This window comes from Neopelma chrysocephalum, unplaced genomic scaffold (genome assembly GCF_003984885.1).
Source record: "Neopelma chrysocephalum unplaced genomic scaffold, ASM398488v2 Primary Assembly neopelma1_22, whole genome shotgun sequence".
NCBI lineage: Eukaryota > Metazoa > Chordata > Aves > Passeriformes > Pipridae > Neopelma > Neopelma chrysocephalum.
The window spans coordinates 24,823,308-24,835,871 of record NW_020897689.1 but is presented as its reverse complement, the minus strand read 5'-3'; the positions used below and the strand labels follow the sequence as shown (position 1 = coordinate 24,835,871).

The 12,564-nt window shown below is 40.2% G+C and overlaps 1 protein-coding gene across 11 annotated transcripts in view; it reads left to right on the top strand.

Moving 5' to 3' along the window:
* The window catches only part of GREB1L (GREB1 like retinoic acid receptor coactivator), a 137,519-nt gene that overhangs the window by 81,247 nt on the left and 43,708 nt on the right, over positions 1–12,564 (top strand). For 5 of the 11 annotated variants that reach the window (XM_027675395.1, XM_027675414.1, XM_027675377.1 and 2 more), the window contains 5 exons: positions 824–1,000; positions 5,039–5,215; positions 7,092–7,229; positions 10,369–10,503; positions 12,372–12,509. In XM_027675395.1, the coding sequence (XP_027531196.1) occupies positions 824–1,000; positions 5,039–5,215; positions 7,092–7,229; positions 10,369–10,503; positions 12,372–12,509 (765 nt within the window). The remainder of the gene's footprint in view (positions 1–823; positions 1,001–5,038; positions 5,216–7,091; positions 7,230–10,368; positions 10,504–12,371; positions 12,510–12,564) is intronic. The other 6 variants (XM_027675464.1, XM_027675438.1, XM_027675430.1 and 3 more) reach the window with 2 other exon arrangements.

Genomic DNA, 12,564 nt, shown 5'->3' with positions numbered 1-12,564 from the left:
TTTGGTTTGAGCAAAAGATTGGACCAGCTGGACCTCCAGAAGTCCTGCAATTGCACTAAGTTGTCCCATTCACCCTGTCCAGCTCACTCTGAGTCCTGAGCTCCCAGGGGCCCCACTGGGATGCTGGACAGTGCTCTGGGCTGCCTTGCTGTGTTTTTTGTGTTACCCAGCCTGCTACCTGTTAAATGCAGGATGTGGAACAGCAGATGCTTGCTCAGGTCCCCGGTCTTGTCCATGTCTGTTGCTGACTTGAGCTCTACATTGACTAGAAGCATAAGGACCAACCTCACGTCCCTATTTCATGTGCATGTGTGTATTTGGGTGGGGAAAAACCTAACTGGAGACTTGGAAGTCATGCAGTCCACTGAGACTTCAGGAGACTTAGTTGAAGACTTAGAGAAAACATGGTGTACATCTGTAAAACCAGTGAATTCATCTTTTATTTGCTGGAATTTTATCAATTTTTATATTCCTTTGTATTACTTACTGATGTTTATGTGTTGATGCCAGCCTGTTACAAGCAAGAAAGACAGCATTGTTTCTCTTGAAAAGGCTGTAAACTAGTGTTTGGACACTTAAATATCTTCTGTGCCTGTATATGTTCAGGATCTCTTTAAAATAATGTTATCTGCTGTCTCTGAAACCCTGAGCCAATAGATCTGATGAGATGTTATCTGAATTTCCTCTATTTCCCTTGAAAAGGGTATATTAAAATTCCCAGTTACAGCATCCATTTGTGAAGTCCCATTTGCTTTTTTAACTGATAAAAAGAAGAAAATGAAATCTTTTGAGGAGTTATCATTTGTTTTGCTTTATTTTATAGGTTTTTGTCAAGCAGGCAAGGATTTACGGTTAGTATCTCTATGCATGGAGCAAATCGATATCCCAGCAGGCTTCCTGTTAGTAGGAGCCAAATCTCCCAACCTTCCTGAGCACATTCTAGTCTGCGCTGTTGACAAGCGGTTTTTGCCAGATGATCATGGAAAAAATGCACTTTTAGGTAAGAGATTTTTTTTTCTTTGTGGTATAATAATTCAGAGAAAAAGTCAGTTCAAAATTATCCAAAGTAATTTCAGCTAATAACCTTCTATTAGAAATGGTTGAGGAGAGGAGTGATATCATTAAATTAAATTTGTAGACGAACCTGCCTTAAAAGCTCATTTTAAAACGAGTCCCTGATTCCACAATTAACCACAATTGATATCTCAGTGGTTTCTGTGTGGGGAGAAGTCAATTGCAGCCCTGGCATTCTAAATGTGAACTATCCATATACTCTATCTCTACTAAGCTTACAGCTTTTTCCTTTAAGAAGAAATATGCTCATGCAAGTATCGAAGATGAACTATCTATTTTTCTGTGGATTAAGGGATGAATTCTGCCCTTGGCTCCACTGGGAACATTGTTCTTAGTAGGACCTTTGAGAGTAATTTGCTTCTCAACATCCAATATATAAGGGAAAAAAACCACCAATTATGTCACGATTGGTTACATTTATGAGCTTTAAAATTTTAATACAAGAATGCTTCTTAGTGATTGAAGACAGGCATATATGCACCTAGATTTCCTGCCTGGGTCACAGCTGGTACACATCTGAACAGGCTAGTAAAAGTGATTTAATGTATTTTGGCTCCTTTAGCCTATTTTGAATTTACTCTCTCATTTCTCCCTCCAGTCATTGTGCTACCTAGAATATATTCAGAAAGACCTTTCAACAGGAAAGAAAGTACAGCAAAAGATAAATACTCTGATTTAACTACACTGCTCAAATTCTGGTCCAGAGCAGCAATATTTTGCATAACTATAGAAAACACCTTGGTTTTGTTACTTTAATGTTATTTCTCCCTTAAACCCATTTACTATGCTACTACACACTGTAACCTTTGGACTTATGGCAGAAATCCCATGGGCCTGAGTTAGATAGAAGCTGTGGTGTGATATCCCCTCGCTGGGTACGGCTGCGGATGTTGAATCATAGAATCAGCTGGTTTGGAAGGGACCTCTGAGATCATCAAGTCCAACCCTTGGTCCACTACCACCGTGGTTACTAGACCATGGCACTAAGTGCCACATCCAGTCTCATCTTAAAAACTTCCAGGGATGGAGAATCCACCATTTCCCTGGGCAGCCCATTCCAATGTCTAAATATCCTCTCTGTAAAGAATTTCTTCCTAATATCTAACCCAAACCTCCCCTGGCACAGCTTAAGACCATACCCCCTTGTCTTACTGATAACTGCCTGGGAGAAGAGACCAACCCCCACCTGGCTACAACCTCCTTTCAGGTAGTTGTAGAGAGTGAGGAGGTCTCCCCTGAACCTCCTCTTCTCCAGGCTGAACAAACCCAGCTCCCTCAGCCTCTCCTCATAGGACTTGTGCTCAAGTCCCTTCACCAGCCTTGTTGCTCTCCTCTGGACCTGCTCCAGTACCTCAATATCCTTTCTGAACTGAGGGGCCCAGAACTGGACACAGTACTCAAGGAGTGGTCTCACCAGCACTGAGTCCAGGGGAAGAATCACTTCCCTGGTCCTGTTGGCCACACTGTTCCTGATAGAGGCCAGGATGCCATTGGCCTTCTTGGCCACCTGGGCATACTGCTGGCTCATGTTCAGCTTCCTGTCAATCCAAACTCCCAGGTCCTTCTCTGCCTGGCTGCTCTCCAGCCACTCTGTGCCCAGCCTGTAGCGCTGCAGGGGGTTGTTGTGGCCAAAGTGCAGGACCCGGCACTTGGCCTTGTTGAACCTCATCCCGTTGGAATCAGCTCAACTCTCCAGCCTGTCCAGGTCCCTCTGAAGAGCCTTCCTGCCTTCCAGCTGATCGACACTCACCCAACTTGGTGTCATCTGCAAATTTGCTGATGGTGGACTCGATCCCCTCATCTAAATCATCAATAAAGATATTAAACAGAACTGGGCCCAACACTGATCCCTGGGGGACACCACTAGTGATCAGCTGCTAACTGGGTGCACCACCATTCACCACCACTCTCTGGGCCCGGCTATCCAACCAGTTCCTAACCCAGCACAGAGTGCCCCAGTCCAAGCTCTGGGCTGCCAGCTTTTTCAGGAGTATACTGTGGGAGATGGTGTCAAAGGCTTTGCTGAAGTCCAGATAGACCACATCCACAGCCTTCCCCTCATCCATCAGGCGGGTCATAAAAGGAGATCAGGTTGGTCAGACAAGACCTGCCCTTCCTAAACCTGTGCTGGCTGGGTCTGATCCCTTGTCCATCCTATAGGTGCTGTGTGATTGCACTTAGGATGATCTGCTCCATAAGGGTACTCCATAAGGGATCATGGGGTACTCTGGTGTATACTTCCAGGATTCAGAGGAGCTTCTCTCCTGAGTAGGGGAAGTGTTGGGAGTTGATCAATAAGAACTACCTGATAGACTGGTAGATGGTGTTTAGTCTGGTTAAATGTGGTACTACTTTCTTTGTTGGTACCTTCCCCATGCCCCAGCTTTTTATCTACCTATCATCTCTGGTATAATTTGATAATGAGCCTAGTGACTTACACCTCTGGCATTGCTGATGTTATGTATTTAAATGCCTCTAGGCTTTTGTAACTGGTATCTGTGAGCAAAGAACTGACTCAGTAGCTCTGTGAGACCCTGATAATTATTTCTGACAACTATGGAGATGCACTAGTAGCTCCCGTGAGTTGCAAGGGAGAAGGGAAAGAATGATTCAGTCCAAGGAGAAACAGGATGAAGAAAGCTGCTTCTTGGCACCCTCATCCAAGATGATAATGAAGCCTAGTAAGGCAAAAAACAGTTGCCTAATTAATGAGAGTTTTATGGAAAATGCATTTTGTCAAAAACACTGAATATCTTTTTCATAAAACAATGAACGTGGCTGACAGGTGAGTGTAGGAACCAGTGTTCTCCAAGGTGCTTGGCCCTATGGAAATAATGATAGTAGTGAGGATAAAAAACTGATTCTGTTACAGATCTTGAACTGCTTCGTAAATGGAAAAGAACCCCAAACAAACAAAACTAAAGCATTTTTATGAGGGAATCTAATCTGCTAGTACTATTATAAATCATTATTGATGTTTCAGAGAGAATATTTCTTCATTAAGGGTTGAAAGAAATTCAGAGATGAGTAGAATGGCAAGTAAGCCAGAGGAGTTTAATTGTTCAGCATTAGATAATAGAGGGCTGATTCAAACAACAAAGGTTTTAAGGCAGACCCATTTCAGAATATGCCCTGTGCTTTGTTCTATGAAATTTTAGACTGGTGCCCTCTATATGCAACATTCCTATTAACATAGCTGTGAATGGCACTGAAAAACAAGGATGCTTAGAATGCTTAGTCTGAATTTTATCCTCCAGACCTTAACTTAAAATTGCACCCCTTTCTGTGAAACCATCTTGGAAACACAGCAGAAAAGCAGTCTTCTGCCTTTGTTGCTAAATTTGTTACTTTCAGGGGAGGTCGTATGTTTTTAAAACTATTCTGAAGCACTCCTAACTTTAGCTATGAAAATCTTGACACCAAATGATTGCTTTTAAGACTTTTATAAGATGTGAGGTCCAACTTACTTGGAAAATGCTTTGTGTAAGGAGTCTCAGAGAAAATTTATTAGAGGTTGATTTCAGTCACATGAAGTTGCTGCTATGGATTAGCCACTGTTTTGAGACACATGCATGCAGTTTGGAACCCATTGTTTTTTAATGTAGAAAAAATGTCTATTTTTTTATCCTCATGGAAGCATGGAAGTTTCCTAGCCTGGCATCATAGCTCTCCCCTTGCCAAGTAATTATTCTTCTCTGCACTGTGTGGAGTGGAAAATTTGTGGTAGGATTCTGGCATAAGTCAGTATGCCCCAGAAAGATGGAGGATTTTCAGAAAAACTAAGACTAAAATCTGGCTCTCTTTGGCCTCTTGCTGACACACATGTGCTGTGCAGGGTGTCTACAGCAGCTGTCTGACTGAAGGCCTCCAGTCACTTTGAACTAGATGTGCAGGTAGGTTAAATGGCCTAGCAGATAGTACAAGACATTTAATCTGTATGTAATCTTCTGCTTCACTCTTCCAGGATTTTCCGGGAATTGTATAGGCTGTGGAGAAAGAGGATTTCGGTACTTCACGGAATTTTCCAATCATATCAACCTGAAATTGACTACTCAGCCAAAAAAGCAGAAGCACTTAAAGTACTACCTAGTAAGAAGCTCCCAAGGCGTACTGTCAAAGGGACCCCTTATTTGCTGGAAAGGTAATAAAGGCACCCATTCAATTAGGGATTTTTTTTATATTATTGGTGTGATGTTGAATGAAAAACTGAAAGTTGCTGTTGAAAATGTGTGCATTCAAAACTAACTGCTGAAGGAAAAATTCTCCCTGTTTTCACTGAAGTCTGGATTTTGCCAAAAAGGTTTATTTAAGTCTTAATAGTAGCCATGCAATTGTAAAAGTTCTTCTTCCATCTCCCATACTTTCAATGGGAGCCCTACATTTGCCTGTCTTAGGATATGTAGTCATCTTTGTAGAATAAATAAAGTTATTCAATCAGATGATTCTTTTATGTGCCTGAAGCAAGGTGACTCACAGCCAGAGCTGCAACATTGGTTTTCCACTGATATTCATCTTAGCAGGTGCAATTCAATCTGTCTAATGCCTGAGGATAAGTAGCATGCCATAAGATTAAGAAAGTTCAGGTCACTGATCTCAGGGAAAGAAAAGACTTGCATACTCCTGCCATTTACAGTGTTTTACACTTGGGCTTACCCTCTACCAGAGCAGCCTGTGCAATATTGTCACGTGCTAAAGAGATTACATACATTTGTGACCCCAAGGCAAGGTAGCTGTGGGGTCTCTTATTGGAGGATGTAGGTATTTGGAGTTAGAGCCATGAAAAGACTCAAGGAGAGAATGGTTTACCTACTTGTTGTCTGCTAAGCTGGTTTGTAGGCAGACTCCTGACTTTCTCAGCTGTGGTCTCACTCAGTAAAGACAGAGTTTGATCTGTTCCCTGTTGTTCCAAAAAAGGTTAATGTGAGGAGAGGAGAAACTCCACAGGACTGACAGACATCTGAAGAGTCACATCCTCATGTGAATAGCAGCATGACACCAGAAAGAGATGGTTATCACCAAGCTGTATGAGTGATTATAGTTTGGATCAGTTAGTGGTTCAAAGGGAGCCTGCCTTCAGCTTCTTTTCTCTGTTACAAGTATAATTTACTACTGCTTTAGAGTGGATGTGGTTTTTCAACTGCATTTTTCACAAAAATGACATAAATATTTAATTTGGTAGTGAATTCCAAATACAGAAAAAGAAAACCTTATTTTACTTTTGCAGTTGGAGTCCTGGTAAGTGCAGTCAGGAGTAATGCATATGTGGGAGAAGCAGATACTGGTTTCACTTTTGGTCATATGCTAATCCCAATTGTTCTGAGGTCCCATGAAGGTTTGGAAAATCAACCTAGAATCAGCCTCATGGGCATTATTTTGATAGGTTCTATCCACATATTGCTATCATCCATCTGGTAACCTTTCACCTGTTACTTCCATTATAGGTCTAATTAGAAGAAGAGAAATGCTTTTAAACACCCCCTTCTCTTCAAACAAAACCTGATTAGGTCTCAACTTTAAAAATGGATTAATGTGTGATTTTCAAGGTGACTTTCTCCTCCTCCAATTCAGTTTTTATACAGATAGACACTCACTGCACTGAGATCTCCCTGAAGGTTTGTGGAGACCTACTAGGAATCTGGGTTTCAGCACAATTTCTCCTTTTAAAGGGCAACATATGACAGTTCGTATACAGGTTGTGCCACCGAAGTCGCTGAGTGTTTCCTGGGACATCTCCAATACCTTTCAAATCTCTTGGAAGCTGCAAAATGAGGGCTCTTGCCGTTTTGCAGCATCTGGTCTGTATTTGTTTGGCCCTCTGAGTGGCCCCCAGGGAAGTTTTCTTAATTAGAAGACAAAGTTGACTAAACTGCGAGATCCCTATTTTCATTGAATGCTGCCATTTGCCGCTGTTTGTTGTACGTGCTGTGTGTACGCTTCTAACATTTTGTCACCTTTTGCCACTGCGTTGCTGAACTTTGCTAGAACTGGAAGGCAGGCCTTGTTAATATGTACTGTAGCTGCTTCGTTTGCAGAATGTAGAAGCAGGCAATCATCTGCTGCTAGCCTCTCTGCTAAACCAAATTCTTCGGTGTCACCGTCCACGACCCCAGAGGGTGGATCAGCTAATGGATACAAATCAGGGTTCACTCAGACAGGTAGGAGCTGAAAGTGCTGTAAAGATAACCATTGGGGGTGGTAAGTTACCTCAGATATTGGTGGTTCAGGGATGCTGTAAACAACTGGGTATTTACCTCAAACCATGTGTAGATTACAGTGGGGGCGATGCCTTTCAAAATTTGCTTTGGGAAAGATTAAGACCAGGTGAGGCTGAAGGTTAGGTTAGTCCTCATAACAACTGTTGGTTTAAAAGTATCAGATGATATTTTGATTAATTTATTTGATTCTGTGCCTCCCTGTGTTTCTTTTATTAATTTTTTTGTGGCTCTTAAAAAAACTTGAATTACACGTTTATAAGGAGGTGTTTACTTAGTATGTAGACTAGGCTGTTTATCTTGAGAAGGAAAATAATCTTTTGGGGCTAGGGGAGCAGATTTTAGTTTATTTACTTGCTTATTTCTTTATTAAATTTTATTACACACAAAAGTGTACTTACAACAGCAATTTCCCTGTACACATACAGTGGTTTTGTGTTATATGAGCTAACGTGTCTCACAACTATTCTAGAAAGCTCTTCATCATATAGTTAAACAAGGAGAAACTATAAAATCAAATAGACATTGACAAAGAAGCAGCATCTTAATTTCGTGTATATATTTATTTATTGTGAATAGCCAAGGTGCTTTTCTTTGAGCTTTTTTTTCCTCATTGCTTTATTGCAGCTTCATCTATGCTGTTGTATGTTTTTGTGTCTGTTTGTACTATTTCTTGAAAAATTAAAAACAGGAAAAAACTTCCTGTTAATTGATATGTATGTCCCAGAACATTTATTTCTCTAGAGGAGTATGAAATGCAGATATAAATTAATATAGTTAAAATACTTTTTCCACTTAGAAAGTATGTTAAAAGGAATAACAAACAAAAGCTGAACATTCTTATTAAATTGTAATGACTAATTAGTATGTTCATAGGCCCTTTCCCCAGGTGTCTCTGTTTAGGAAGCTATATGCTTTAGACTTTGGTTAAAATTAAATGAGAGTGTTGTTTAAACACGTCTGCATTTCATTGCATGATCCCTTGGCTTCCAGATCCTGGCATGAGAACTGTGCAGATGCATGAGAACCTATTTATTTGAAACTACAAGTAATCTAATATTTACACAACTTTGTCATCTATTGTACCTGCCAAGTTAATAGATACACCTTTTATATACTGCTTTCTCCTTATCACTCCCTGCGATTTTCAGCTGCTTGGTGTTTCTGTGTGTCACTGTTTGTACTCAGGTCATGATTGTCACAATCTTTTCATCTCCTTCTACTGTTATCTTCTAGTGAAGATAATGCTACATTACATAAACATGAATCCCCAGTGTCCTGGAGAAGGGGGAAGAGCACCTTTTTTTCAGTGGCATGAATTGTGACACGTGTCACCTATGATGGAGGAGGTCTGACTTTTTCACTGCTAGGGTCTGCATAGCTCTTTGTACTTGAGTTTGCTTCTTGGTTGTTTTAAAACAGCACTTCTCATTAGCAGGTTGTTTTCTGAAATTCAGTTCATTGTCAACTCATACCCCTTTCTTCCTTAAAAAGTTGTGTAAATATTTCTGGTTTCTGCCCTTGTAAGCGAACAAGGTATCTAGAAGATACCTGTAGGTAGACAGTTATGGGCACACAGTAACAAAAATTCAGTTTTAGGCAGACACGTGAGAGTGAAAACTTCAATTCAGGTGTTAAAAGGGTGTCAAGCAACTAGAAGCAAGGTTTTACAACAGAGAGATGAAGAATTTTAATAACTGGTAGGACTACAAGTCCTGTTTAGGTACCGGTGTGGTGTTTAAACATATACCAGTCACATCTGCACTCATAGATAAAATTTCAAGAAAACATATTAGAACCAGAGATAGGAAAAACCCCACGACTTTAACACTACTTATTTGCTACCTCATATTTCATGATAGACCAGTGTTTTCCTCCAAAGCTCCTGACCTGGTGGTCTATTTTGTTAGCCACTCAGCATGTTTCCTGTGAACATGGACAAGATTTTCTGGTGGTGGAGCAGCAGCAGAGGCTTCTGTGTTTGTTCCTCATCTCAGTTACTCTGTCTGGCAAAGCAGACCTTCCTCCCCACCCTCCTTCCCCAGATGTTGTATGGCCTGAGGTTGAATGTATTTGGCAGATCAAGTTGGCCTTTGTCTTCTGCTTTCTTTAGCTGGCTGTTTTACTAGGACTTCTGTAGGTGAACTTAGCCTATGTTGCATAGTTGTTGCAAACTACTTTCTGGACAGATGCTGAGTTAATATTCTTTAGCTCCAGTTATAAAAATTTGGATTTGTCAGTGTATCAGCATCTGAATGTCAAAATTTTCTTGAAGTAAATTGCGGATATGAAATGCTTGATGTTAAAGTAGTGGCCTGCATGCTGAGAGGTTTGGAATCAGTTCTGATTTATGGGTTTATACTGGACAAGTATTAAAATTTGTTTGTTCTTCAGTTTATTCTTCTATAAAATAAGGTTTATAATTCTTAGCCTTGGTAAAGTACTCTAAGGAGTTGTCATTTGTTAATTCATGCAAGGTGTTTGGGCTCAGATACCCTTCATTTTTAGCCAGATTTATAAGTGGGCATACACTTTTCATAGCTTTATAGAAAGTAGTGCTTTAAGGAGGCTGTGGTTTTGGATCTGGGTTTTTTCTTCCCCATGTCAAGCTCAGCTATGTCTGACAGATGCAGTAGCTTGTTCTTGAAAATATCAGGTGATGGAGATTCCATAACCTCTTTAGGGCAACTTATTCCAGTGCTTTTTCTCTGTGCTTGCTGGTGGCAAGTTACATAAGCTCTTTGTCTTAGCTTTCTCATGTGAAACATGGGATAAGTGTGTTTACTCGCCTATCCCACAGGGTTATTTGGAGGAGCAAAATGAATGAAAAACATTGTGGAAGAGATCAATCATGAGTTCAGTAGATTATAAGATTCTATGTAAACACCCAGTTAAATGTTTGTTACAACTCCTAAAAGATAGCAATACATAGTAATTTCTTAGGAGTGTAAAAAAGTTGTTTGCATTACATACAGAGATCAGTTTAGATAAATGCATACGACTGCTCATGTGTATATAATAAATTTTATATATATGTGTGTATATAATTTTTCATAATTAATTGAACAACTTCTATTCTCAGATTCTTCAGTATTCAGTCCGGCAAAATCATCTTCTGCTGTTAACTTAAGTGGAACACAAGACCAATCCCGGAACAAGAACATTGTGAAACCTCTAGCTCTGTCAGTTCAGCTTGTAGGAAAGACATTTAATGCAGGTATGGCTTTGCCTTCCACAGAGAGAGACAAGGGAATTATCAGCTTAACAGTCAAGAAAGGAGAGTGTCATCTTTTTGGTGGAAAAGAGAAAGGAAAACATTCACTAGCATCTTTTAGAACTCTCATATTCTTGTAGTCTTCGGCACAGACATTTTTGCAGTTATTACTGTCCCCAAACCTGAGCCACACCTTGGCTTTCAGATTTGGCATTCTGGTAAGGGTGCATGTGATATCCCTCTTTGCACTTCCTAAGACGTGTAAGAGAGCATAAATTTTACCTCTTGATATCACACTGATTCTTGCCTTAGTAATTGAGAGCTGTGTGTAGTTCTACATTTCTAACAGCTGTAGTTCTTCAACATACATTTAGTGGAATTTAATCTCATTTAAAGAAGTTTTAATATCTCTGCTGTTCTAATTACTTATTTCTGTATTTTGTGTTTAATGAATTAGAACATTCAACTGTGGCAACTAAATCCCTCGCTGACACTGTTGTGATATTCTGATTGTTTTTTACTTTAACTGGTTAGCCCTTTAAGGAATGAAAGAAAAAATCATCACATTTATTACAGGGCAGTATGCTTGAATAAGAAAATATATCAATTTATTTGGTTTATATATGCACATGAGCATTACATTTTATACGTGATGTATTACATCTGCAATTTAATACAATATACATTGTATGGTACATAATATTATGTTGTATCTAATGAATCACTCTTTGTCTAAAATACCCTTTTCCCCTCCATACCTGTGTAAGTGAATTTATTTTGCGCTGAAAATTCTTCCCACCATTTCAACCACTTCTGTAACTGACTCGTGTCCCCCATATCTGTCCATACTGAATTGTTTAGTCAGAGTACAAATGGGAGCTACAATGGGCAAGTGAGGTTATTCATGTTTTGTAACTGGCAACCTGAGAATCTTGTGCCCAAATTTATTTGGATGTTTGCAGCTGGAGAGTTCCATGTGGCATTGTTTTAAGCCAAATACCCACATCTCTAACACTTCCTGTTGCAGCTGACATCAGCAAGCTGCTACATCGTCTCCTGGTGTTGCTCCTGGAATATGCTCCTGGGAGCTAAATCCTTGTGGAACTGGCAGATAGCAGCAAGGGGGTCCATGTCTGCTCTATGCAGTTTATTGTATTTTTTTTTCTTCTGCAAAAAGTAGGTTCTGAAAAAGAGTGAGAAGGAGCTCAGATGAGAGAAGGTAACTTCTTGTGATCCTCTGTTGTTATAGTTTCATTTCAAGGCCTGGATGTAGAGGGTCCTGCCAGTCCTTGCTGGGACTGGAGGATCGTCTTAGGCAGAGGTAGCAAAATTAAGCACGGTTTGCCTCAGCAATGCTCAGACCATGTATACTTACAGCAAACTGCCCTGTCTTCCCTGCATACTCTCCTTTGCAAAAGCATCAGATGAGAGCCCTGTTATGTAACACACTCCATGTAGATGACTGGGGGAAAAAAGGTACACGAAAGTGGCTTAAAAATCTTTACAAACTGAATTTGTGATGTGTATTTTTTTAAATTTTCAGTGTCTAAAAGAAATGTATCATGAACTTCCCAATAATTTTTTTGTGCGTGTAATGTCCTATTTAATTTTGGTGGGGTTTGTTTTGGATTTTTTTATTTTCCCCACCTATCCTCCTCACCGAGAAATCTGCACACCCCGTCTCAGGGCTAGGATTTTTCAGCCTGCCCCCAAATGTTTCTCTGCCAAGTGTGCTTCATGCTTTCCCTGGAGTATGTTTCTTTCAGTCATGCATCGTGCCCTGTTCTTTTGTGTCTGCGTGTGGCTGTATTATTTTGTTTGTTTTCAAGATTGTCTCAAGCCATGCACTCTCTGTATTTTATTATACTCAGCTCCTCTTTCACTGCGTGCCACTGATGTTGCTAATGGAAACGCTAATGGAGGAAGAAATAACGTATTGAGTTCTACAGTCTCCCGGCCAATGCCTCACTCGACATCTCCAAGTCCTGGCTGTGCAGCTGGAGACCAAGGTAAAGAAAACCTCTCTGTTCTTTTATTCTAAGCTGCATTGGATGTTGAGCCTGA